This window comes from Sander vitreus, chromosome 18 (assembly GCF_031162955.1).
Source record: "Sander vitreus isolate 19-12246 chromosome 18, sanVit1, whole genome shotgun sequence".
NCBI lineage: Eukaryota > Metazoa > Chordata > Actinopteri > Perciformes > Percidae > Sander > Sander vitreus.
The window spans coordinates 18,789,384-18,815,663 of NC_135872.1; the positions used below are offsets into that span (position 1 = coordinate 18,789,384).

General features: G+C 42.4%; 2 protein-coding genes across 5 annotated transcripts in view; both read right to left on the reverse strand.

Annotated features, from left to right (window-relative positions):
* Window positions 1-1,037: 1,037 nt before the first annotated feature.
* On the reverse strand, window positions 1,038-10,884 carry LOC144533412 (uncharacterized). Of its 2 annotated transcripts, none has more exons than XM_078274749.1 (7): window positions 10,689-10,884; window positions 6,754-6,951; window positions 5,719-5,848; window positions 3,081-3,179; window positions 2,415-2,443; window positions 2,189-2,215; window positions 1,038-1,941 (listed from the first exon to the last, which is right to left on the reverse strand). In XM_078274749.1, exons 1-7 carry the CDS (start codon window positions 10,846-10,848, stop codon window positions 1,667-1,669), a joined length of 918 nt encoding a protein of 305 aa, XP_078130875.1. In that variant the 5' UTR covers window positions 10,849-10,884; the 3' UTR covers window positions 1,038-1,666. The 2 variants fall into 2 exon arrangements, with proteins under 2 accessions (XP_078130875.1, XP_078130876.1); XM_078274750.1 differs by lacking the exon at window positions 10,689-10,884 and adding an exon at window positions 7,176-7,255 and having other exon boundaries at window positions 2,415-2,446.
* A 2,735-nt stretch (window positions 10,885-13,619) lies between these two features.
* LOC144533083 (bromo adjacent homology domain-containing 1 protein) overlaps window positions 13,620-26,280 on the reverse strand; it is a 31,980-nt gene continuing 19,319 nt past the window's right edge. For all 3 annotated transcript variants that reach the window (XM_078274200.1, XM_078274201.1, XM_078274199.1), the window contains exons 2-7: window positions 22,719-24,503; window positions 21,544-21,902; window positions 21,078-21,237; window positions 20,852-20,931; window positions 19,654-19,745; window positions 13,620-19,310 (exon numbers count right to left, since the gene is read on the reverse strand). In XM_078274200.1, the coding sequence (XP_078130326.1) occupies window positions 19,121-19,310; window positions 19,654-19,745; window positions 20,852-20,931; window positions 21,078-21,237; window positions 21,544-21,902; window positions 22,719-24,483 (2,646 nt within the window). In that variant the 5' untranslated portion in view covers window positions 24,484-24,503 and the 3' untranslated portion in view covers window positions 13,620-19,120. The remainder of the gene's footprint in view (window positions 19,311-19,653; window positions 19,746-20,851; window positions 20,932-21,077; window positions 21,238-21,543; window positions 21,903-22,718; window positions 24,504-26,280) is intronic.

The following is a 26,280-nucleotide window of genomic DNA, read 5'->3' on the forward strand; positions in this document are numbered from 1 at the left end:
TGGGTCTGTGGTCTTTATCTCCACAGGAGGGCGCTGAGGCTGTGTTCACTTGGAGCTTACATCACATCACAGTGACATATCACTCTTAGTTTATTTCCAAACAAGTTTCTACATTGTCAGGATGTATGCTCCTAATCAGTCCAGTCTCCAAGTTTAGATCAGTGAAGATTGTTATATATATATATATATATATATATATATATATATATATATATATATATATATATATATATATAGATGTCACAGCGAGGGGGCTGCCTCACAGGATGGCACCCCAAGCAGTTGGGGGTTCGGTGCCTTGCTCAAGGACACCTCGGCAGTCCCCAGGAGGCAAACTGGCACCTCTCAAGCTACCAGTCCACCCTCTGTACTTGGTCCCCATGGGGACTTGAACTGCCAAATCCCCACAGACTAACTAACAGAGTAACTGCCTGTGTGGGAATGTAATAGGATGTGCTTAATAACCATAGCATACCTTACCTTAACATACATAGTCCACTTTTGACTCAATATTCATTGGAGTGAATCAAATCCTAAATGTTACTTACAGTGGGAGTGGAAAATGTTGCACCCGGCACAGCTAGCATTTTCCATAAGTCTTCATTTGACTGTTTATGCAACTGAAAAGGTTATGGCACATGATTTTCAGCAATTTCCTGCTCATCAAAATGTTCAGTGGCCATTTATACCCTGCAGTCACTTTGTAAAGACTGTTCCCATCATCAGAGAAGGGCTTTAACGCCTGATTAAGGTGACTGCACTTTTCTTGCTCTCCAGGGGGCTGATTGGACCTAAACACGACAGGAACATGCAGCACATGGTGTACCAGGATCTCTGCTGGAATATAAACTTTTCATTTAGTCAGGTCAATAAGGTACCAGCCACAGGCAGGAACCTGCACACGCGCACACACACACACACACACACACACACACACACACACACACACACACACACACACACACACACACACACACACACACACACACACACACTTTTAGTGTAATAAAAGGAAAAGTCATCCCATTGGTGATCACAATTCTTTTATTGTTTGTCCTAAACTAGAATTAGCCCTTTTTTTTACTGATTCTGGTACACACTGTACTTCAGTTATACTTAAAGTGGAACATTAACTACAAAACAACAGGAAACATCACAGCACACAGGAATGAGACAGATTCAGTGACATCAAATACAGTCAGTGCTCAACGAAAACTACAGACACATCCTTGCTTTACAAACTTCACACATAGAATGACAAAGAAAATGTTTATACATACACACACACACACACACACACACACACACACACACACACACACACACACACACACACACAGCAGTGAGAATTGGATCTATGCCTGCTGTGGTCTTAGAGGAGGCTAAAAATGCATTTAAGCTCTCAAACTGTACTATCCTTTTAATAAATAGCCATGCCATAAAACACTTATCACAGTTACTCAAACTTGGAAATGTTTTGAAATGCTGTACACATACCCAAAAAGCAACAAAGTCAGGATGCACTAAAGAGGTAAATCCTGTCAGAAGTGCAATCATCCCCATTTTAAAATCAGATTCTCTTTTTTTTATCAACAATGAAAGAAAGTTATTCACAGTTTCTGTTCAAGTGGTTGATAGCAAAGGTGTAGCAAATCTATCTCTACCCTCAGTAACAAATCTGAAAGTACTGGCTGGGTGATTTGAGGGGGCTCTTGTAGCTGGATGTGTCCTGCACTGTGCTCTGGCTGGTTGTGGTTTTCTGCAGGTTTAAGGTGAAGGATGGGGTCGTCTTCTTTCCCTCTAGCTTGCTGCCCCCGCTTGCTTGAGGGTTGTTAGGTGTGGCCGTGGGCCCTCTTTTGGCAGGCACAGCGGCGGGGGATTTGGCGGTCTCAGAAGATCCAGTCTTTCTTGTGAGGGGGCTCAGATAGATCTGCATAGTCACTAAGTGAATGGTGAAATGAGGTGAGGAGGGTGAGTGAATAGACAAGTGGGGGGAGGCCGATCAGCGGGAAGGGTTAGAACGGAGGACGGAGGTCAGGTTAGGGTTAGAAAAAAACAAAAACAAAGGTGCAAGGGGTGAGGGGAAGGCACACAAGTCATGGTGAGATGTGACAAAAAAATGACGGATAAAATAACAGCTCAAACACAAGATAGTATAGATACGTATATTGATATGGATGAATCCTACCTTTGCAGTGTGTCACACGCCTTGTCCCTGCACAGAAACAATACAGAGAGGTCCCATTCACTTACATGCAGCAAACAATACCACTGTCACGCCAGTCGTTCGCTAAATCACTTTTCTTTTTTTCACATAGAGGCTTAATCAGCAGCTGTTTTACATTCTTGTAATGAGGCAGCCAGATGCAGCCTGGAAAAAAAACTGCAGGGAAGCAGGGAGAGTGCTCACTTACCGACACTTACTGCAGCCTCCTCGGACTTGCTGCTGTTTTAATGAGAGAGAGAGAGAGAGAGAGAGAGAGAGAGAGAGAGAGAGAGAGGGGATTTGATATGGATACAGAAGAGGACAGGAGAAGAAGAGGGAAACAGTATGAGATACAATGACACAGAAAGAGAGAGATCAGTTTCAGGTTGACCAAACAGTGAAGCATCCTATCTACTGGCAGTGTTGTAGTCAAGACCACCTAAACCAGGTCCTGACCAAGACCAGAGTGTATCGAGCCCGAGACAAGATGAAGACTTTGAGAGGTTGAGACCGAGTCAAGACAAAGACCAGACTAGTGCGAGTCCCACACTACATGCGGCAATAAAATGTGAAAAATGCTAACCTTAGGCACTCCTTAAATTGATCTGAAAGATCCACATTCCCATAACAAAACCCCACAAAAACATTTTAAGATTCTTCTTCATTCGCCGTAAGTGTATCATGAGAAATGCCTTGAAAAAAAAAAGTGGTCGATTCCAAGACGAGAGCTTCAAAAAGTGGTCTTGAGATGTACTACAACGCTGTCTACTGGCTTTGAGAATGTAATGTCCCTTTGTGGTTTGAGGTGTTTTTACAAAAAACATGATGTCAGGGTTAAAAAGAACATTGATTTGATTTAGGAACAGCTTCTCACCCTTCCGGAGGTTTCTTACAGGTGGAGGCTGCAGAGGTGGGTCGTTTAGCGGTCTTGCATGGACTGTCCTTCACGCTACCTGGGGGGCTCTTCACACCACTGGAAGAAAAAGAAAAAAAAACTATTACTGTAAGGTCATGGCTCTTTTGTTTTTAGGATTTTATTTTAAAATGCATCTAACATATACTGGGGCTGCAGCAGCAGAACGTGTCCCATCCTCCATGTTACTGTAAATAAGACTCATAAACCACACACACTGGCTATTCAATGACGGACATGAAACCTCTCGGTCCAGAGGAAATGACAAATCCAACATGTCAGCCACTAAGATGAAAGGAAACGGAACTGGTGTCACAGGATGTAACAGGATGTAACAGGATGTAACAGTGTTGATGGGAATGAAGGTGGATCAAGCTTTTACAGTAACATTAGTAATGTTTTCCCCACTGCGTCTTGGTGGCACCTTTGTGTGCCGTGCCAGTTTTATTTTTATGTCAATACTATGAAAGCAAAGAAAGGCAGAAAGGATTTCAATATTCATTTTTCTCTTTTCTAAATACTTTTAAAGCTACATTGTGTAAGAATTTCTCCCATCTAGCGGTGAAATTGTATATGACAACCAACTGAATATTACTTTCTAGCCCTTCCTCCTACGGTGGCCGAACCCAAAATTAGCTCTCTCCATCGTTTACACGCAGCTGTTCTAGCCACTCCAATATTAACTTTGGTCTTGTTGCTTTGCCTGTCGCGTTGTTGTTTTAATTCTCTTTTTCGCTTCCCTGGCGAGTAATCTCCCCCTGGCATTTGTCACGGTGCCAATAGGTGTAAGAGGGCGAAACGCTGAGGTATGTCCCTCTCTGGCTAATGTATTTTAAAGATGGAGGCGCTACATGGCTGCCGTCATTCGAGCGAGTCGCTCCTATGTATTCTGAATGATTCTGAATGTCAGATTCTACGCTTACGAGAATACTTTGATTAGTTGGTGGAAGTAATTACACATGAATGAGTGAAAGAACAAAGGTTTTTTTTGTTAAGAATCAACTCAAAAAATGTAGGTTTAAAATTGAAAAATGGTACTTTGAAAACCATCTATCTGAACATATGTGGTTTGAATTCCTTCCTTTGGAATTTCCAGTTCATTTCAAGTTGTGCAAAATATTTCACTGCTATGAATCCAACGGTATTTTATTTTATTAATACATTTCAACATTAGTTATTAGTTATATGTTAAAGTATTAACACATGACATTTAAGTATTAGTTGCCATTCACATTGGCTATTTAGTTGCTGATCAAATTAAAATGATTATGCATTATCAATTTGCTTCTATACAGCTGCTTCAGGCTCAATAAGCACTTTGCTCCCCTACGTTTCACCCTTACTGTGAAATTATTGTATTTTATTAGTTTCCCACTCAGTTCCACACAGTCTATATTCTGTGTTCTACAGTTCTAAATCACACATATTGAGTGAAACATTACTGTGAAGCCTGAGATGATTTTTGTGTTTTTACAGGTGCAACATGTCAGATGGCGAAATGTGAATGTCTCATGCATCAATTTAAACAAATTTCCTTGGAATGACATATTTCTGGAAACTGTTAGAATTTAAAATAGTGCTGTGGTTTTGAACAATGCTCGGCTGCAGACATGTAACTGTAATAATGAACCCACTGTGGTGTTCACTGGGGTTTTTTGAATATGTTTTACTTTAAATCTATGTGATGAATACATGCAAAAGACAATCAATGAAAATAGATATGGCAACAGCTGGATGGGAAGCAACTGTTACAGGAGGCAACGAGTGATGAAAAAAAACGAAGCGGACATCAATGTGAATGAGAGAGAAAGACGTCAGAGGGTGAGATGAATTAGTGGAGAGAAAAGCTGAGATGAGAGTGGCGAGAAACCCACTGCTGCGAATGATGATGGTGGTGGTGATGATGATGATGATGATGATGATGATGATGATGATGATGATGATGATGATGATGATGATGATGATGATGATGACGCTTCTCACTTCATCCTAACACTGAACGGACAGCCTTAAGTGAATGGTGATTTACCTCTCTCTATGCAATTATATCAGCACACTCCAGATATAGCAGCAGCACATTAAGGTACCTCTGAGAAAACCTATCGTGCTCTCTGACTAATGCTATCTAATGACCCCATCATTTGAAAGAGCGGAGAATGGTTTGCTGCTTTATTGCTTCGAAATAAAGGTGAGTGTTTGGAATAATTATTGCGCATCCATGTGCGCCGTTTCTTGAATAATGGAGGGTGTCTGCTGATTGCTTTTGCACATTAGATAATGAGAACTGAAGCTTCATTGTGAGCTGCTTCGTTAGAACTGTATTCCATTCATACTGTGTGTGTGTGTGTGTGTCAGAGATGAAAAGGAATGCCCCTGTGATTTCTTTTTGCCCCACATTGAGAAACCAATCAACAACTTTCACCTTTTTGTTTTACTGTACAAATGCTGATACAGAGCTTAACAGCTTTCTCTCAGTTAACAACCAATACAAAACATTAAAAAAAAACTATCTTTTATATTGCATGTACAGTAGGTCTTATGTCCTGTCTTGTGAGATCATGTCCTGTCTGCAGGCTAAGCAGCAGCAGCAGTGTTTTACCTGCGGGGCGGTGTTGGGCTGTAGTTCTTAGCTTGGGCGCTGGAGGGCAGCGTGGAGCTCTTCTTCAGAGAGGCAGCGCTGGAGATCACCATGGGCGGTCTGGAGGGCAGAAGTAGAGACACTGGCCGGGCTGTGCGGACATGCACACACAGGGGGGTAAGTATGATGCATGTGTCTTTGTGTATGGCGGATAATAGGGTGAACCTAATGGACTTTGTTTGTGGTAAAAGTACAGAGTTATTAGGAACTGTTTCCTAAACTGATTTTCGGAAATATTTGTCTTTGACTACAGAAACCTGATGGACTAAGAGTCCGACTGACACTAGATTTTTAGAGCTGATTCTGTTAACATTGTATAATTTGAGTATCTTTTTTCTATGAACTATATATAATTTTTATAAAAGTATTGGGACTGTAACCATTAGTTGAGTCGTTAATCAGAAGCTTAATTGGCAAGTATTTTGATGTAATCGTTTCAGTTACTTTTCAAGTCAAAATGCCAAATATTCCTAAATTTCAGCTTCTCAAATAAAGGGAGTTTTTTCCACTGTTCTTTGTCTTATATGATCGTTAACTGAATATCTTTGAATTTTGGAGTGTCGGTTTGACAAAACAAGCAATTTCACTTCTTTCCTGACATTTTACAGACCGAACGATCGATTGATTGATTACACTTAATCAAGGAAATGATAAGCAGATCAACAGATAATGACAATAATCATTATTTGCAAGGTATACATTTTAATTTTTAACTTAAAAGGTACACATCTTGGCAAGCATCCCTTAGCATCATTTAGACATGAATGTGTTAGGACAAAGATGTATGCTGAACATACAATGCATAATAAATGCCTTAATGTATGTTGACCAACTTGTCACTTATAAATCAAAAATATTGCTCTCAGTCAGACTGTAGCGCATATGTGATCAACACTGGATTGTATTCCCTCAGTAAAGCATAGCATCATTGATCCATTCCAAACACACACGCACACACACACACACACACACACACACACACAGATCTTTGCTGACCTTTAACGCCTGATGGTCTCCTAACAGCACCAGAGGCAGCAGCTGCTTGGTGCTCCTCCGATATGTTGAGCCTCTTGAGTACATCAGCCAGAGCCATCTTCAACAGCTGGATTTCATCTTCCTGCATCTGCATCCTCTGCTCCAGGTAGGTCAGCCGGTCGGCCACGTCCAAGCCACTGGCTGCCGAGCTGCGGTCATCTGAAGGATAGACAGATAGATAGATAGATAGATAGATTTACAGGTTTATGCACAGATTATGTTGTTTGTTTGTTATACAGTATTTTCGACATTACATAACTAATGACATGCTTAACATCCATTAAAATAAGCAGAGGAATCCAATGCATCCATTAGCCTCCAAACCATGTCTAAATATCTTCAAATATGCAGATTTCACAGAACAAAACAAAGAGCAAACTCACAAAAACTCATAGAGCAACAGTCAGTAAGACTTTGTTAACCGACTGAGGGTGACAGTGAGATTCATTACCACACACACCACACACACCACACACACACACACACACAGATGCCAAGAAAGAAATGAATATGCAATTGACTCATACTGAAACCATACGACCGTTTGGTAGGAACCGTCCACTCACATAAGAGGACTGCTGAAGAAAAAAAATCATAACAAAAGTACTTCCACATCCAAATATCTGCTAAAACTTGAGCCAAAGCATAATTTTAATAATTTATTTATGGAATTCTACCATAAATGCTCATCTCTTTTGGCAACAAGATCAAAACATAATCAGAGAAAGGAATAAGCTCTTTAACTTCGCTTGTTCGTGCCTATGTAAGTAAGTCAGTCAAGCTAATGAGGTCACAGCACAGCTGGACACAGCAGATCATCCACCCTGTCATTCTACAGCATGTAAACAAAGGTAGCAGAGAACACATCTAAAACACTGTCACTAACACACTATCATTTCTCTTTCAATCAATATCTACTTGGTATATTTCCTTTTACTGCTACAATCATCAGTCCAACACAGTAACAATAGTTCAGAGGTGGATACCGTGGGAGACAATGGACACTGATGAGTAGTCAGGGTTCCTCTGCTGGCCAGTTGGGCCCTCCTCCACGACACCCGACGTCTTCCTCCTCTTCCTCTCCTCACGCGAGCAGCACACTCTCTCGCTTCTCTTTCCTCCTCTGGCTCCAGTCAGATAGGCCGGCTCTCCCTCCATCTGATTTTGCTCCACTGGCTGGTGTCCACTAAGATCTTATCTTCTTTGCTCCACTTATGTCTCACACACACTCACAGAGCTGCCTTTCTGGTGTTTTGTCCGCCTCTGTTTACAGCATCCAAGTAGTATTACAGTATCTGCAGTATGTTTTGATCCTCTCACGTTTCCTTGGTGGTCGCCTGACACACTCTGGGACACAGTGATGTGTATGACAACGCTTAAAGCCCTTTTGCTCAGGGTGTTCGCTTATATAAATGTGGGGGTGGGGTTGATAATGCTTAAAAACTCAGTGGTCATCCAATTCAGCCTAAATTGTCTGTGCACGTGTGTGCATGTACTTGCATGTGTGTGTGTGTGTGTGTGTGTGTGTGTGTGTGTGTGTGGGTTTGCAGACTACAATGATAATCCCTCAGACTGAGCCTCTTTGGCCACGCCCCCACACATAAACCCCATGTCACTATGAGAGATGGAGACACTGGGAGGAAACAGCAGAGATAAACCTGATATGCGGCCTGTTCTTGTGTTGCGCCGCAGTAAACATCTTCATGTTCATCCACAGAGTTATATACAGTAGGTTACAGTGCAGGCAAGCATGAGTAGCTGGAAGGATGAATTTAGCTAAAATTATTGGATACACATTTGAGAAAAGACAAATGGTTGATAAATCAGGCCTAACTTAAAGTAATGGTCAAACTAAAATAAAAAATCGATGCTTGAAAAGTCCAGCCCCTACCACTTGATGTTGTAGTTGAAGTGTGAAAGCTTAACTAAACCTACAGACCTAAACATTGACAGTTTAGCCATATGAAAAAAAAAACATTTAAACATCCACTATTATATCTAGGTTTAAATCATTAATAGTTAACATCCAGTTTTAATGATCACATTTGGAACATGATGGGTGTTGTTGATTGTTGGAGTACTTGATTTCTTGTGACAGGGATGTGGGAGTAGCTTACATCTGACAAAAAAGGTTGAGAACCTCTGAATGTAACTGTACTCAACTGCATGATGCTATGATAACATTTCCAGAGTTAGTTTCTATGAAGCCTCAGAACTTGCTGTATAGTTTTTCTGAGGTGCATGTTATACAAAATCTCAGTTCTTAGGAATATGTAACTCTTTGGAGAAATGAGTTTTTCCTCCTATCAGAGATGATCTGCCGTGGGCAAACACTTTCAGTGTTATCATTCGAGCATGCAACCAGCAGTAATATATCTCTCACGGAGAGTTGTGGCTCTGTGTGTAGGCCTGTGCTTTTCTGTTTCTCCTCTTGTCCTGGATGTGATGACATCCTCGTGCCACCTCCACACACCCCATGTGGGATTAAGATTAGAATAGCACATAATCCCAGTGCTGTAAAAGGGAATTAGCAGCCCAGAGCTCAATCTCTGCACTCACTCAGCTATACAAAGAACAGGCAGGCTCCCTGGACGCCTTTCATGCAAATGTAAACACACAAACAAGCTCACATTAAGTCTATCTCTGCACCTGCATCACGCATACATTCACACATGTACACACAGCCAGTTTCAAAATTCATATGTCTATTATACATTTTAGCAGAATGAAAATACATGAAGGCATAACTCCGAGAAGCAGCAGTGTTTTAATCTCTGCTCCCAGATGGTGTTTCTTGAATGAAGGAACAGCATCTGTCTGCTCATATGCAGCACCCTGCATGCTAACATATACAGGCCATGTGTGCAAAAGCAATCTTTCACACATTAGTCCACTGTTACTAATATCCCTGAAGGGGACGGGGCATTTCCCTAAATCTCCTCAGCCGACGCACATTCCGTAACACCCACAGTTTGACTGTGTGCCATGTGATACGTTGGATATGTATAACAGGACTAGTGTTTAAATTGAACTTGCTTGTTTTCAAATAAAGCATTGTACGGGTTAAGTGAAAATCCATAGTGCCAATTTCAAATGAGGACAAGATGAGGACAAGAAATGTGGCTTTTCGTTCACTATATTCATAAGGTTATTCAACAGGTTGTGAAGAGCTATATAGAGTACAAAGTGCAGTTAATCTATTTTACTATTTCTGCCCTGATGAGGTCAAAACCAGCATTTTTTTAACCAATTTGGCTGAATAAATAAAAGCTGTTCATATAGCCTTTCTCCTTGTTCTGCCTAAACGTGTCTAAAGGATGTTTTCTTTTTGTCAGTAGGTTCTGGAGGGCTTTATAATTCTAATATAAATCACTAAATATATATACGTATAGCAGTTTTTTGTAAACCTTTCAACTTACTTCACTACACATACACTTCACGTTCTTTTTCTTGTTTTCCGGTGACAAATCTTTCAAACCTGTGCAAACTCATACATGCATGCACACCCGGTTTGTGGTAAATTGCAGGAGGTGTGTACTTCTGTGTCTTCTTGTTGATAACAAGTAAAGATGCATTTCATACAGGACGCTTTAAAGGGTCAGTTCTGTTTGGTTACTTGCCCCTCATAGTATCCAGCAGTTAGTTTGCGTTTGATTTGTACAGGTTTTAAGATAATCATCTCTTAGAATTGAACATTTTAAACATATCATTATGCTTTGAGCACCAACAACAAAATCAAACAAAGTTGCATTCACCTCCATTGTATTGGGGCAGAGGTGGAATAAAACTGGACCGTCTGCATAGCTAGCTACATACCACAGGACGTAAATAAGAAAACATATTTCTGTCATTTGGGTGAGCTGACCCTTAGCATCTAAACTCACTCAGCTGTCTACCTGTCATGAAGTCAGTGTCAGGTGCCAGCAGGCAGTCACTGTTGTAGTTCTCCTTCAGCGAGGGCCTCCCCAGCATGTCGTGGGCCGTCTCCTCCATCCCCACGCCCTGGTCCACCAGCTCCTCCATGTGTGTGTGTCCCTCTTCTACCCCTGCTGCCATGGCCCTGACAGAGTGTCGGAGTGAGCCTGCGTGCTCCTGCTACGTCTCCTACGCTTCACTGCTGGGTTAATTCACCTTCACTAAACCACCAGTGGCCACCACCTCTCGCTCTATCCCTCCCTCCCTCCCTCCCTCCTCTCCCCACTGCTGTCCTGCGAGGAGTGTGTGCAGGGTGCAGGGAGAGGGTGATGTCACTCAGAGGACAGATTAAGGACCTGGTAAGCCATCTGAAGCTCAGAGGAGGACAAGTAAGAATGTGTGCGAGAGAGTGCTCCAGTGTGTCGACAGGGGTCAGGGAGGCCTCACACAGCGAAAACATCTTCACATTAAAGGCCCCAAAATAACTTCCGGTAAGATAAGCTACTGCTTTGAGGAGGAAACGAAGAGTAACAATGACTGACCTGTGTGCTGAGAAAACACGCATGCACGCACACGCACGCACGCACGTGCGCGCACACACGCACACACACGCACACACACACACACACACACACACACACACACACAGCAGGGTGGGTCCCGCAATTTGTTGTTGCATACAAAGATGCAGACAAGCGCACAATTACACTCCTAAAAAGAGCTTACATCAGGCTGCCATCCGGTGTGGCCAGCCCCGGTGAACTGTAAGGATGATGAGATTCTGAGATTAGGGAGCAGAACTTGATTAATTATAGTCATCAAGAGGACAATAAGCCGGACGTGGTAATTAGACCAACAGAGTAAGACAACAGGAGCCGATGAAAAGCCAGTTAGGCGATTGTGTCCGGGTCTCCCCCAGTGTAAGCTGGCTTTCTGTCTATTTTGCATTCGCTGGATTGATTCTTTCTTTAGCAGATGCTTCTCTTTGCTGATCTGTCAAAGCTTTCTAGCCACATAGCGGAGATCCTCCATCCCCCAGAATGTAAAAAAAAAAATTGCTTTGCACTACATTTCTTTTTACTGACGTCTCACAAAATCATAATGAAAAATAGTAAAGCATGGTTGTCTATAGCCAGTGATCTGATGTCAATGGGACATGCTGTATGTTAACTTTAAGAAAAACAGAAGCGGGGGTTTCTGTTCCTCTCATTCTCACTTCTCTTGTTTTTCTCTTTATTCCCATCTCATGTCTTCTCACCCAGTCATACTTCCTGTTATGTCTGTATGCTTTTCTCTGTTTACTGTACCTACATGGAAATGTATATACGTGTGTCTATGTATCTATTGTTGATTTTCCCAGAAGTACAACTACAGTCATCATTTTTGCCATGATAGGATTGCTGTTGACGTTAATAATATAGCAATCTCAGGACACAATATGTGGTCCCATTTAAGAAGAAAATAAGTAATAAAAATTGGTTAGATAAAACAACAGAAGAGAAATGTAATGGAAATAATAAATTAAGATGTGGCAGAGAATATAACTCACATTTAAAGGATGATGCAGGAGTATAAATAGGCTCAAAACCTGTGAATTTAGCTCATTATGTTGTTATTATTCAAGATCTATCAATCACCGTATATAACATACAGTACCTGTACATACATACCTGTACATGCTGGTGTGTCGACATTCTTCATTTACTATATCATTATTTTTCTTATTATTCACCTGTGCAATTCAGTGTACTGTATGCTAAAGTTGCACTAACCATGTACATATATTTTACTATCATGGTTTATATTTAGAGTATAGGTCCTTGTTCTCATCAAGATGGGAGTTCTTTACTTAACTGTATATTTTTATTTTATGTTTTCTAATTAGCGTCATCCTTATGTATGTTTGTTTTGTTATGTGTGACTTAGCTGCTACACTATATCTCTCTCTATTTATCTATCCAGCTTCTTCTATCTTTCTAATGAGAATGCATACAAGTGTGGATAGTGTATACTGGTACTCAAATGAAATGTGAAATAAGTTGTAGCAAGACCATTTGGGGTAAAAAAAAATAAATAAATTGAATCAAGTAAAAGTACAAAAGTAAATAATTGTGACTAGTGTGTGCTCATGAAATTTTTTTTTTTTTCAAATCAGAGTACACAACTTTATGACAAACTTACTCAATTACATGTATTTTTAAGTTATTTTAAAACTTCTACAGGAATGTAAGGATTAGAACAGCCAGAGCCTGAATGCCAACACAATAAAATCTTACCGGCCACATGGTTTTAACCGACAGTGAAGGTTCATATACACCACCAAGCAGCCAATAGTCTCACAGCAGACTGCTGCACCTGAGAGGCCTCTGAGTTCAAAGTGTGCAGCTAGTTATTTTATTATGAGTCACTAATCGGCTGCTCTGGCTGCGTAACAGACACTATGGACCTGTGGGTGTGTGTGTGTGTGTGTGTGTGTGTGTGTGTGAGCTGGACATTCCTAATGCCTTAAGGTCTGGACAGGGATAAAGGCCAAAGACAGATAATGACTCTGCTGACAGAGGACCTGTTGGGAGAGGCAAACATGGGAGAGGGACAGGAGAAGATTGAAAGCGGTCTCTTGCTGTAGTAAAATGACCAGGCGACAATGTACTGTATGCCATTTGGTGCCTCAATGAAAAGGTCAAAGAGGGGTGGACCCGGACCTGTGCATGCCGTCTAACTGCTGACCTCCTGTGGAGATTGTACAGTATATTAACAGTTGCTTGCTGGAGGAACTTTATGGACTTCATATTAATCACATGCATTGAAAACAGCTTCCCTTTTACACAGTAGAATGTTATATAGCATAGAAAGACACAGGTTTGTATGTACACTGGAGTCAAATGTAATTAGAAAAAAATATCCACACAGAATTTTCACAAAGGACTTAAAATTTATAAATATTCTTTCAATGGAACATTAAATCAGTAGGGATGTTATATAATTCTTCCAAAAGATCCAAGAGCTTTTCAGAGAGCATGACAAAGTGACAATAATCTGATACACACATTGCTTCTCTACTCCAAAAAAATATCTAGACTTTTTACTGTATATCCCCCGTTTTTTCCAAATATATCAAAATATATGTTGACAATAAGCATCAATACAGACCACACAGAAAGCAGAATCTCATGGGTTGGGCAGGTGCTTCTGTTTTTTTGACTCATGGAGTGAACACACTCAGTACAGGTCACTCAGTGTTTGACCCCTGCCACTGTGGATACCCATAGGTACACAGAAACTGACTCTTCCCGAGTGCTGGCCATGCCTTGTTGTCATGGCAACGAAGGATGCAACCGTATCCATGCAAAGCTGCTAGGAAAGTCACATAAATAATAACATACAATCTAGTCCATGCTTCTTTTTTTTTGCAGGGCTGGCCAGCACTTGGGAGGATGACTCATGGCAACTTCCTTCACTGAGCTTTTTTCATCTCCTTTTCCAGGAAGCTACTGCATCACTCTCAGTAGCCAAAAAGATAAGGGTGCAAGGAAAGAGAACAAGGAGAGGAATGGGATGTGGCCATGAGACTGTTCCGCACACATAGGATTCCTGCCCTCTAGGGGACAAACACCGTCAATGCACATCTGGGAGAAAGACTGAGAAAGGCAACGGTGGCCAGCTGATTTGGATGGTGGGAGAAGCTGTTCAGCAAATCCTCAACTTCACCTACTCATTATTATTATAATTCTTTAATTTCCTCTCAGCCCACTGGAAAACCTTGACATTTTAATGATTTAAAAAAAAAAAAAAGGGACCGTATGGAAATGATTAGGTTGGGGAGGTAAATCTTGTCTTTTATTTTATGAAAAAGCAAGGCCCTCCATGTTTTTTTTCTTTGGACCCTCACTGTAACTTACAAAAAAAACCAGTATAAACTCCTCTCAAGATCTTAAAATAACGTATAAACATAAAGTAGGGAAATACAGTCACTCTCTGTTAATGGCGATTTGAGCAACGCAATATTTTCACTTTAGAAGATACGTAAAAAAAGAAAAAAGAGAACACCCTCCCTGCTCTCCCAACAAATAAAGACTATCGTCAATTAATCAAAAAAAATTTCATACAGTCCCTAATTTCTGACACTTACTGAAAACCCTTTATAATATTGGGCTAGGGTTAGAGAAGAGAAACTGACCTGAGGAGATTTTCTACCTGGAGGCCAGAGGACGTCCCGTCCTGTCTCAGGTGTACGGTCTGTCTCTCCCCTAATAGGACGAATCAATAACAGCTCAGGTGACCATGTTGCCACGGCATTCTCCCAAACGTCACACTTAAGGTCAGTCAGGTTAGGCAGGAGAGCCAGAAGTCGTCTCTTCCCACAGGTCTCAGGTCAGATTTGACTTTTAGTATCTCAAAGGGGAACCAAATCTGACTGTGAGCCGCGGCCACTTCTGCTCTCCCTGTCTGCCAGGGTGTGCTTTGGTCTGCTCTCCACCCCGCCGACAACTAAATGATATCAACTAAACAACATTTACATCTCTGTCAACAACCGCCACTTAACCATTTCATTTCTAAATTTATAAGTTACAAATAAACAGAAAGCATTTCTATCCTGGAGTGTAAAGAAACAGGATATAGTTAATCAATTAGACACAGTATTTCCAAATAAGTTAAATTGAAATCTTAATATATTGTATTGTGTACTCCATTTAAATATTTTTTTCTTACTTTAAATATAATTATTACAGATCTTGCAAAAATACTACACTGTGCATTGGCTGTCTGCTTGTTTAAAGAGTGCCCGGTGCTTCCTGGATTCAGATATGTACACTTCATTAAAAATGGCCTTTAAGGGAGTTTCTCACTGCCTATTATCTATAACCTTAGGTCATATGACGGCATCAAGTCCCTTTATTTTCCTCTCTTTCATTTGGTCAAATCTCAATTAATGCTGTGATGACTTCAAACTAATTTGAAATAAAATTTAAAAAAATGAATGCATATTCTTTTTTTGATTTGTTAAGTTCCTTTTCCCTCCTTTTTTCAAAAATAGTTAAGTCTAAAAATATATTACATATGCCATCTTAGGAAATCGACATAATAAAATATTCTTAATAAGGAGAAATTGTAAAGTAAGAGAATATATATTACCTCTTTGAAGAATCTGGGTGTTAATAGAAATACAAAACCCAATTATCAGGATTTGATTTTGTTTTGGGTTAGGAGTCATGCTGCTCAAATAGAGGAAACAGTTAAAGATGGCTTTAGAGTGTTAAAAACTTTTTTACCGCTTATCCAATGTTGAAGAAAAGGGCGTTTGCAGTGTAGGAAAGCAATCGGGTACTCTTTGTGTTTTATAAAAGGAACACACACTCCGACACTACTTGCTTTCTGAGCGACAGTAAAACACTTGCAGGTTAAAAGGCAATGAATGAGTGTGGCTGAAATCCACCATGACTCAATTAAGTATCGAACGCCCTCCCACGCATTCCCACCCACAAACCCTCCCCCTTCAATCCAAATACACGTCTAACATGGTGCTACGTTTGTCCACACAGCGCGTCAGGCCTCCATCCAGATGCCTTTTTCAAATCAAATCAGATTAACAGTGTGGATAGATACATACATACTGTATATAAGTATGTCAGAGCTGATTAAAAAATCAAATGGAATGACTCTAGTAATATATATTTATTAGTGCTGTCAAACGATTAAAATATTTAATTAATTAATCGCATTAATGTCATAGTTAACTCACAATCGCAAATTTTTATCTATTCTAAATGTCCCTAGATTTCTTTTTGTCCAATTATTTTTTCTCATTTTAATGCTCTTATCAACATGGAAACATGGATCGGCTTGCTTTGTGCTTTTGTCGCCTGGCTTTGACGAGGGGGCGGAGAATTGGCATCAGCTGTGTGCTTGGCCATCAAGTGGTATTTCAGACTGGACGTGCTGCGATGATAGCTCAGTTCACAACGACAAAACACACACATCACCTTGGTCTTGTCAATGGAACCATTTGGCAACTTTTAAAAAGTAAACTTTCCAATCAGAATCTTATTGGCATCCATTTCGGCGTCTCGCGCTAGATCCGGTGTGGTGTTGTAGTTTTTCTAACGTTACTAGTTGTTGGAACAGCATGTGAAAAAAAATTACAAAGTTTGCTATGCCAAAAAGAACGTTAATCTGGCAATAAAAAAAATTGACGCCGTTAAAATGGGTTTGCGTTAACGCTGTTAATAACACGTTTAACTGACAGCACTAATTAATATATATATATATATATATATATATATATATACACACACACATACACACACATCTATATCTACATATATATCACTGTTTCCTTCTCTATGAAACACACACACACACACACACACACACACACACTATGTTCCCCCAGGTAAGACATTACTAGCTTTAAAAAAAGTTAAACACATTTGTTGTAATTAAGGAATGGATTAGTGCAATATGCTGTAATAAAGGGGACGAGGGCAGATGTGCTGACAAGGAGGAGAAGTGCGAGGGAGGAGACGGGGACTCTGACTTGTGTGACATCCTTTGGTTTATCTTCAGGGGGACGAGAGGGGAGGAGGAAAATAACTGGTGTGGATGTAGAATTAGAACGGGTAGAATAGAAACATTGCGTTTCAGGATGCAACTCGAGCAGCTAGAGCACAGCAGAAGGATGACATGAGAAGTGCACTGTGTTTCTGACCGGTTTAGAGCTGCGACGATGAGTCGATTGATTGATCAGCCGATCGACTGGAAATTAATCTGCAACTATTTTTGGTAATCGGATAATCATTTTAGTCATTTCTTGAGCAAAAGTGCCAAAAATGTGCTTGGTCCTGGCTTGTTAAATGTGAAGATTTGATGCTTTTCTTTGTCATACAAGTTGGCTAACTGAATATCTTTACGTCACATTGGGCTGTGGGAAAATATACAGCGCAATTTCACTATTTTGTGACACTTCATTGACAAAAAAGATTAGAAACTAGTTAGAAAAAGATTAAACAATAATGAAAATAATCATTAGTTGCAGCCCTGAACCGGTGCGTTTTGTCCAGAGACCACGTCGTAGCTGTCAGTCAATCTTTTTTCTTGGGATTACAGTACACCTGTTCTACCACTTCCAAGCTGTACAGTATGTGGTGAGACTAGCTGCCTAAAGCTCTACCTGCAAGTCATAAGGCAAGTCACAGGGAACAGCTGAGGTGAAAAATAATGCAGACAAACAAACAGAAAACAATGGCCGATGTCCCTCGTTTTGATAACCTTCACAGGGCTCAGGAGTGTCTCAACTCCTCAGTAAGGGCTCTCTCTAGTGGACCGTTAGAAGAGCCTCTCTAGAACAAGGCTTCTTCAAGCCAGGACTGAGGCTGAGATGCAAGTTTGAAAATGTGTGTGTTTTCACTACTAGAGCCATTGTTAGTGTCCTGACCAGAGTTTCAAAAAGCCCTGCTCTGGAATCGAGTTTGGCGAGGAAAAATCTTTTTCACAAACCCCGTTTAGGTACAGTATTTTAGTTTGCGCAAAGCATCACTCGAGATGAAACTGTTTCTGTAAGTGTCAGTGCGCTGTGGCACACAGAAAGAAAGGAACGGGCGAAGAGAACTCCGCTTCCTCTAAAGCTGCTTGTTTGGTTCGATTGCCTGAAAGCCTCCTAAACAAAAAAAAAAACATCACACATACCCACATTGATCCATTTAACCACACTTGCTCTCTCTTCCACACACACACACACACACACACACACACACAACTGAGACAAACTAAAATCAGGAGAAATAAGATGACACTCTCCATTAGCTGCACCTTCACCCTGGCTGGTTGAACACCGCTAACATTGAGCTGACAGTGCAGGCTTGCGTTCCCCCGGAAGCACCTTAGCGCCGGACCATTCCGAGCCATTGGCTTACAAATGGAACAAACATGATTGTTGTGCTAAGATGCTTTGGGAGAAACGCAGTCCCGACAGTAGCCCAGTTTAGCCTTGTGTTCAGCATTCCTGGCAGGGGGGGGGCGCACACACACACACACACACACACACACACACACACACACACACACACACCTCCATGTAACCTCAGAGAGTTGTGGAAGCGGAAAATCCAAGCTGATGAATGAATTCTCCCATCCTCGCTCTTCCAAACCAGGAAATATTGGTGCTCTGACTGAGATGGATGCATCTATCACATTGGAACCCCTCTGTAGTCAGCTAAAGGGATCTGTGCTTCATAATGTGTCCAACACTTTTTGCTTCATCTGTCCCTCTCCAAAAACCAGCCCCACCCCATCGTCCCCCTTCCCTCTGATCATGACCGTCCCCAGCAGAAAAGACAGGGGTGTTCAGTCCTTCAGCACCCCCCCCCCCCAAAGCAAAGTTATGATTAGTTAATGGGTGCGACGCCTCTTCTACCCTCTACTGCAGGTTCTTCAGGATGCGTCCAAAGCGGAAGTCGTAGACGTGCCTGCAGAGATACACCAGCTCGGGGTCGACGTCTGTGGGCACACAGCGGTGGGAAGGGGGGGCGAAGTCGGGGCAGCAGGGCACCATGCTGGCGCTGCCAGGTGGGGCGCCTTCGGCACGCCGCTTCACCAAGGCACAAAATCTAAAAAATGAAATTAAAAAAATAAATAATCAAAAGGTGATACTCAGCCCTACTATCTACTAATCAAGCACAAATCAAATAGTATCGTCATGCTGCTGTGCCTTTATTTGAAAATAACGAGCAACTGAACAGAAATTTAAAAATGATGTCTAAGCAAATGATCGTTGTGTTCCCTCGATTCATTAACAGTTGCAGTGTCACCGATGTGTGATAAAAAAAAGTCAGAAAAACAGGCTTCCATCTATCGCAGAAGCAGAGGTGTTAATTGAAAAAGAAAAAAAAGAAAAAAACTTTTTGCTAACGTCTAATGCCGGAGTGTATTCCTGTTTGTTTGTGTACTCACCTACAGTACTGAGCTAGTGGGAGAACGTAGCATCTGTCTTCTATGCAGGCCACACTATTTTCATCCTGATGCCGAGAGGCGAAAATCTCATTCTGAAACCAACAGTGGGTGTACAATGTCACATCAACACAAGTGTCTCCTACAGTGCTGGCTGAGGGCTGAAGAAATAACACTTTTCTAAAGTGAGCACAGAGGAGGCCGTAATTGTTCATGTGCAATAGGACTGTGCTTCTGCGTTTCCAGCACACACAACAAACCCTGCTCTACATAACACATGCCGTAGACAGCCGCTGTGAACAGAAACATGAGTAGGGTTTCACTTTCTAACAGTGAAATTGGTGTCCTCTCGTACCCTTTGTTAGTGCAGGACTGAGGTGGAAGAGATATCATCATTTGGCATTGTGGTTAGTGCTACCCAACTTTCAACAGTTTCAGGGCTGCTGAGGGAGAGATAATAATGTCTCCATCAGCAGTGACTGTTTGTTCACCTCCTCCTCCCACATTATTTTCTCAAGTATGTCAGGACACCTCGTTATGCACTGTCACTTACTTATGATGAACGAATAATTGATAATCACATAATTCTTTCCTTCCGCATTCAAACACATCATACCAAAGTATGGCCTATAATGTGAAAGCACAAGACAGTCAAAATGTGTAATAAACCAACACAATGTTAAATAAATAAATTGTTAAAGGTCAGCTCGTTTTCCGTCCGGCTTCTTCTATTCACAATGTAATCGTTTATTGCAGGTCATTTTTATTTCATACACTCAAGCAACACTTAAAAATGCTTGAATGAAATAAAAAATAACATTTAAAAAAAATCGGTTATTGTGAAGAAAAGCCGGATGAAAAAAAACAATGATACGTTTTTAAAAACGCATTGGATTATTTCACACTTTTATGTTAATACTTTTGTCTGTATGTGTTTATGTGATTCGCTTAGTCATTAACAATGAACACAAACAATGGGACAGTACTAATTAAATAATTGTATGTTCAATAAAATAATGATAAAAAAAATGTATATGTTGTTTTTTTGTTTTTTTTCATTTTAGGTTGATCATATGTCAAATACTCTTCCATTTATCGTACACATCTTCACATCAAAGTTATTTGTTTTTAATAGGGGACAGTTTGTTCAGCGTGTAGCTGTTTTCCTGCAAAACAGTCACTGCATTTAATCGAGCCTCACCTCACAGTGTGTGCTGGGATCTCGGCCTCCCTGTGTGTGCTCAGGTCGGTAGTACCAGAAAAGACTCATCATCAGCTCTCCTGAGGAGGCAGATTGAGACACACACACACGACACACACACGACACACGACACACACAGGTACAGGTAAACAATCTTGGCCATACAGTATGTACCTTCGTCCGTCCACCATATCTATCCATGATTTTCCCTTCTCATCTCCTTTACCTGTTTTGGGGTCCTCCCACAGCGATGATATCTTGGCAACATATGGGAGGGATTTCTTCCTGGGGCCCGATCGTAGCAGCACAGTGTCTCTGACATGTATCACTTCACCGTCCCTCTCCACTCCTTCATAACACTGCCGCAGGGCTATTTCATCCTCTCCCTGAGACAGACACGTACACATGCACACCGACAAGGACAGATATAATTCTCATTATGAAGACAAAAAGGAATCTGTCACACAAAGCTGTGTGGTCAAAACACAATTATCTTTTCCCCCTAGAGCAGTTTTTTTATTTCTTCTTCTGTCTGCCAGGCAACTGCATGGATGCTACGGTTTCTCCTAGCAGGTATTATCAGGTAGTAGAGTACAAGAGAAAAAAGCCTCACTAGAGAGACAACCAGACAAAAAGCTCTCTAATCTCTTGCTCATCTTTCCTACTCAGAGACGCACTCACAAATAACCTACCGCAATAAAGACCTCCCTCTCCGTGGGCATTCCAACAGGCCGCCAGCCGTTGGTGGCACGTCTGCGGCTGACTCTCTTTTGTTTGGTGCTGCTGAGGCTTGGCAAGGGCAACGGCTGTTTCTGAGGCAGCCGTGTGCGGCCCATTGACAGCGAGCCGTTGGAGGGTTCGTTGCTCTGTGGGCATTCCGTGGCCAGCTTTAACCGGGCCTGGGGTTGGTCTCGCCCTGACAGGGGGGTCAGCAGGTGGGGTTTAGTCTGGGTGGAGGAGGGCACGCTGGAGAGAGGGCAGCTGGAGATGGGCAGGGAAGGGGGAACCAGAAGGGAGGGGCTGTGGTCACCCTGAGAGGAGGAGTAACCCTCTGGAAAAGTAAAGGGTGAAAGTTAACACTTAAAAAAAAAAAAAACACAAAAAAGATCGACTTTGCACTTAAAGCTAGACTGTGTCACTTTTGAACTTTCTCTTACAGATAATAAGCAATAAATCACACTTTTGATCACTTTAATACACTCCGGTGTTTTGCTGCTACAGCCTTACTTGGTGTGGTATGACAAGTAGCTAATGGTAGCTAATGTTAGCAAACTGTATGTCGCAGTTGCTGCTGTTGAGCAAAAGATACATAAAATTAGCAAACTGCATGGTTTCCCTGTTAATCAGCTTAAAAACAACCTGCTTCTTTTATCTTATTTATCAGTCCAACTATATATAAAACAATTGTTACGGAAAATATTACATATATGACCCAGAGCTCCTTATCAAGGAATATCTAAGTCAGAGCCTCGAGCTGTGGACTCTTTCAAAGCTCTTACCAACAAAAGAAGACAACAAAAAAACAGAAATGTTCACACGTTGGTCCACACAACTAGCCTGAGGCAAACGTTTAACAACAAAGGGCTCTTTAATACCTCGATAACATTGGGATATGGGTTTCTTTCAACAATAACAGCTATACAAAGAGGGCTTAAGATGACGAATCAAAGAAATGACATAATAATGAACTTGGCATCAGTGGGGGAAAATACTCAACCTGCTCCAGATCTTATTGAAAACGCTAAATGACCAGGCTGTTTTGACAGTCTCAGTGATAGCTTTCTAACCTGATATTGACTATTTGCTTCGTTAACTTCATTCAGTAACCGTCTGGATTTTGAATCAGCTCAAATACTTGTCCACTCACCTGTTTTGATGCTGTGTGTGCATCCAGTGCATCCTGTGCTGAAAGAACAACCCCTGCTGGTGACAGGAGGCATGGCTCTGTAGGTGTAGCCACTGATCCCGCAGGCGTCACTGTAACACGGCGAAGCCACCGAGTTGCAGTAGGCGGTGTGGGCCATCCCTGAGCTGTGGGACACCCGTGGACCCAGCAGCTTGGAGCCGGTCATCCGATTAGGGCACAAACTGGAGGGGGCAAAGTTCAATGGTTGCGAGGCCAGACTTGCTGACGTTGTTCCAGTGTGTGGCGGGTGGGCGATATGAACGTAGTAGCTGGAGAAGCAGTGGTCGGCCGTGCAGAGGCAAGGGTGCGGGCTGAGGGTCAGAGCTGTGTGCGGGTGGGAATGTGTCAGGGACGGTGAGGTTACGAGGCACTCGCGCTTCACGGGGGTCATGGCTGAGTCGAGTGGCTGATCGTCCGATTCTCCGTAGGGCTGCTGGCCTAGAAAGAAGGCCAGGCTGTGGCAGTATTCCACTGAGCCCTCTGGGGGACAGCAGTAGTATGGGCTCAGTTCGGTCTCCAGCTGCTCTTCCTTCACTTGCTTTAAGGGGTACCCTAGCATGCTGCGGGACTGGTAGCCGGGTTTGGTCAGTCGATGGGTGCAGCTGCCGGTCTCCCACTCCACTTTGGGTTCAAAGTCTGCCTTCTTCTTGCAGGCTGTGCAGCCACTGTGCAGGGGAGGGACCTTTTTCCCCTTCAGCATTTGTGACTGCCCCTTGTGTTTGAGTTTGACCCTGGAGTGCTGTTTCGGGGTTGAGACCGCAGCAGGAGCCTTGCAGTCTGATGTGATAGTAGCTGCGGGCGCAGCCTTTACTCTCTGTTTACTGGTAGCAGACACGCTGGTTAACTTCAGCAGGGCTGCAGCGTTGAGTCCAGCCAATCTTCTGGGGGCGGGGGCATCCAGACTCTCCTGACTCATCCCCCCGCTCTCTGCTCGTTTGGCTTTGGCCTTCTTGACCCGCTTTGAGTTTTGGCACAGTTTGTGAGACGTGGAGGCTTTACTGAGGTTTCCTTGTGTGTCCTTCAGACCTCCAGGGACACCACTCCTGGTTGGATTTGTATCCAGGGATATCCCTCCATTTGTGGGCTCTTCCTGTCTCCTGGCCTGTTTAGCTGCCGCCTGAGGGTCAGTAGCTCTTTCAAGCAGTAGACTGTTCACTGCCTCAGCATTCAGAGAGGCCAGTCTGCGCTTGCGAGGTTGTGGGACATGAATACACTCACCATGACCTGGGCTGTTTGACTTTAATTTGGTTTTTGGTAATGACTCAGCCTCTTTCCTTTTACTGCTTTTCCCTTTTTTGGGTATGGGTTTGAGAGATAAATGTCGGCGTGCATCCTTTCGCACCCTTTCTTTGGAACTCTCCTGTTCACGGATGCTTTCCTCCAATCGGGTAAGGAGGACGTGACAGCTGAGTCCCTCCCCATCTGAACTGCCAGCCCTACCGCGCAAAGGATATGACTTCCTGTGCCGTTTCTTGTCACGCCTTCGGTCAAGTTTTTTGTTCTGATCTGATTTTTCTGTCCTCCCTCTTTTGTCATTCACCCTCTTGGCCATGACTTTCCTTTGTTTGACGATCTCACTTATCTTCTTTGTCCTCCCGAATCGAAGTGAGCGCTCAGGCCAGGCGTCGCCCATAGTGCCACCATGTGGCCAAAGAGGACAGTTGTCCCACGACTCAGCGCTGCCTTCGTTCTGCTTGAGGGAACCCTTCTGCCTTGCGTGAGTCATCACATGCTTCTCCGCGGGGCCTAGAGATAAGAGACCGACAAGTGGTCAAAATCTCAAGTTTGTCCTAGTTTCACCATGTGCTTACAATGTTCACAATCCACAGAATAACCAGTGATCTGTACAGTAGTTCAAGTTACTTACAAACAAAGCTATTAATTGGACCCACAGAGAGCTGTTTCAGCCCTAACATGGTGAACATATCATCACATATTTATAGCTTTTGATTATTTTTGTCACACAGAAGACGACAGGATTGATGGTCAGGGCAGACACTCAGGGAGTGGTAAAAAAGGTGCATTTTGGACAAAGTAGTGACCAGTAACCAGGGACGGACTGGGACCAAAAATCGGCCCTGGCATTTTGGCCCAGACCGGCCCACCACATAAGATCACAAATACCACCCGTCCTTGTGCTCCCCTGAATATGTATACCAACTCCTACTCCTTAAAACTACTAACGCCATGTAATGAGTAAGCAAGAATCAGCGAGAGTTGAAACATTAAATACTTCAAAAAAGTGCCATTTATTAAAAGAAAATTAAAATACTCAATTAAAAGCACCTTACAATTGAATTGAAGTAGCCTACGGTAGTATAGTTACTTTCCACCGCTGATAAAATGTAATGATATTATGTGTAGCAAGCCTAAACATTAATTCCCAACATGCTGTTATCTGTCAGTTGCTCGGGCACATTGCTGTCGGCACTGACGGGACACAGATGTCCCTAGCCTACCGTCTCTGGTTCTGGCTCTGACCGCGGGAACAGTGACGGGACAGCTCGCTTCAACGCAGCGTAAAAAACTCCTGAAAATAATGTCCATGTCGCAAATGTATCTGTCTCTGCAGTCATCTCAACCACCGAATACAGCAACAGGAAATAACACTCGCAGACTTTTTGTGCCGAAATGTTTCGCAGTGTAAGTGAATTCTTAAAAAAAACAAATGCCACTAAATGTCGGGGTAAAATGCGTTGTAACTCGCAATACTGAGATTGGTTTTTGCTCAGTTTTATCAAGGGGCAAAGGAGTTACCGCAGGTTCTACCCTCATCTCGTCCCTCTCCTCCTGAGTCTCCTCCTCACTGTGCATGCCACTGCCGCCGACACCATCACCACTATCATCAGCCACGGGAGCTGATGAAGGTCCTGCTACTGCCGAAAACATGTCTGTCAATTTGACACATTTGGCAGCGCCTGCCTGAAGGGCCGGTTTCTTTTTCTCACGCAGCTTCTCTGCACCTCCTTTGCGTTTCTTCTCCATGATCTCTATCACTATTCTAGCCCGGCAGATACACACTGAAACTGCATGCAGGCAGAAATCCCAAACAGGGTGCTGTTTAAAGATATGATTGGGCCAGTCCAGTGTCAATTAAGAAAACAACCAATGGGCCGCTGAGCTACGTGTTTCATGGGCCGCGTCTGTCAGAAAAATAAAATCTAGCCTATGTGATATTTTTGACTGAAGTGTTTTGGGCCAGCAGCCCAGTGTCAATTGAAAAAACAATGGGCCGCCGATCTAGGCCTAGCACTTTTATGGGCCGGTCAAAAAAAATATATAAATAAATTGTCGGTGGTAGGCCCAAAAAGCACGTCGGCCCACCGTGAAAGTGCCCGGTATGCCACATGGCCAGTCAGCCCTTGCCAGTAACATTACTTCAAACATGTTTCTATTGTTATGACTTAAAACTAGACAATGCTGGAAGGGCTTTTGTGGTGTGGAAAGCACTGAGGCACAAAGAAAATGAAAGCAAGCAAGAACCAAACGAGACACTAGCACAACAAAGATATCGACTGTCTTA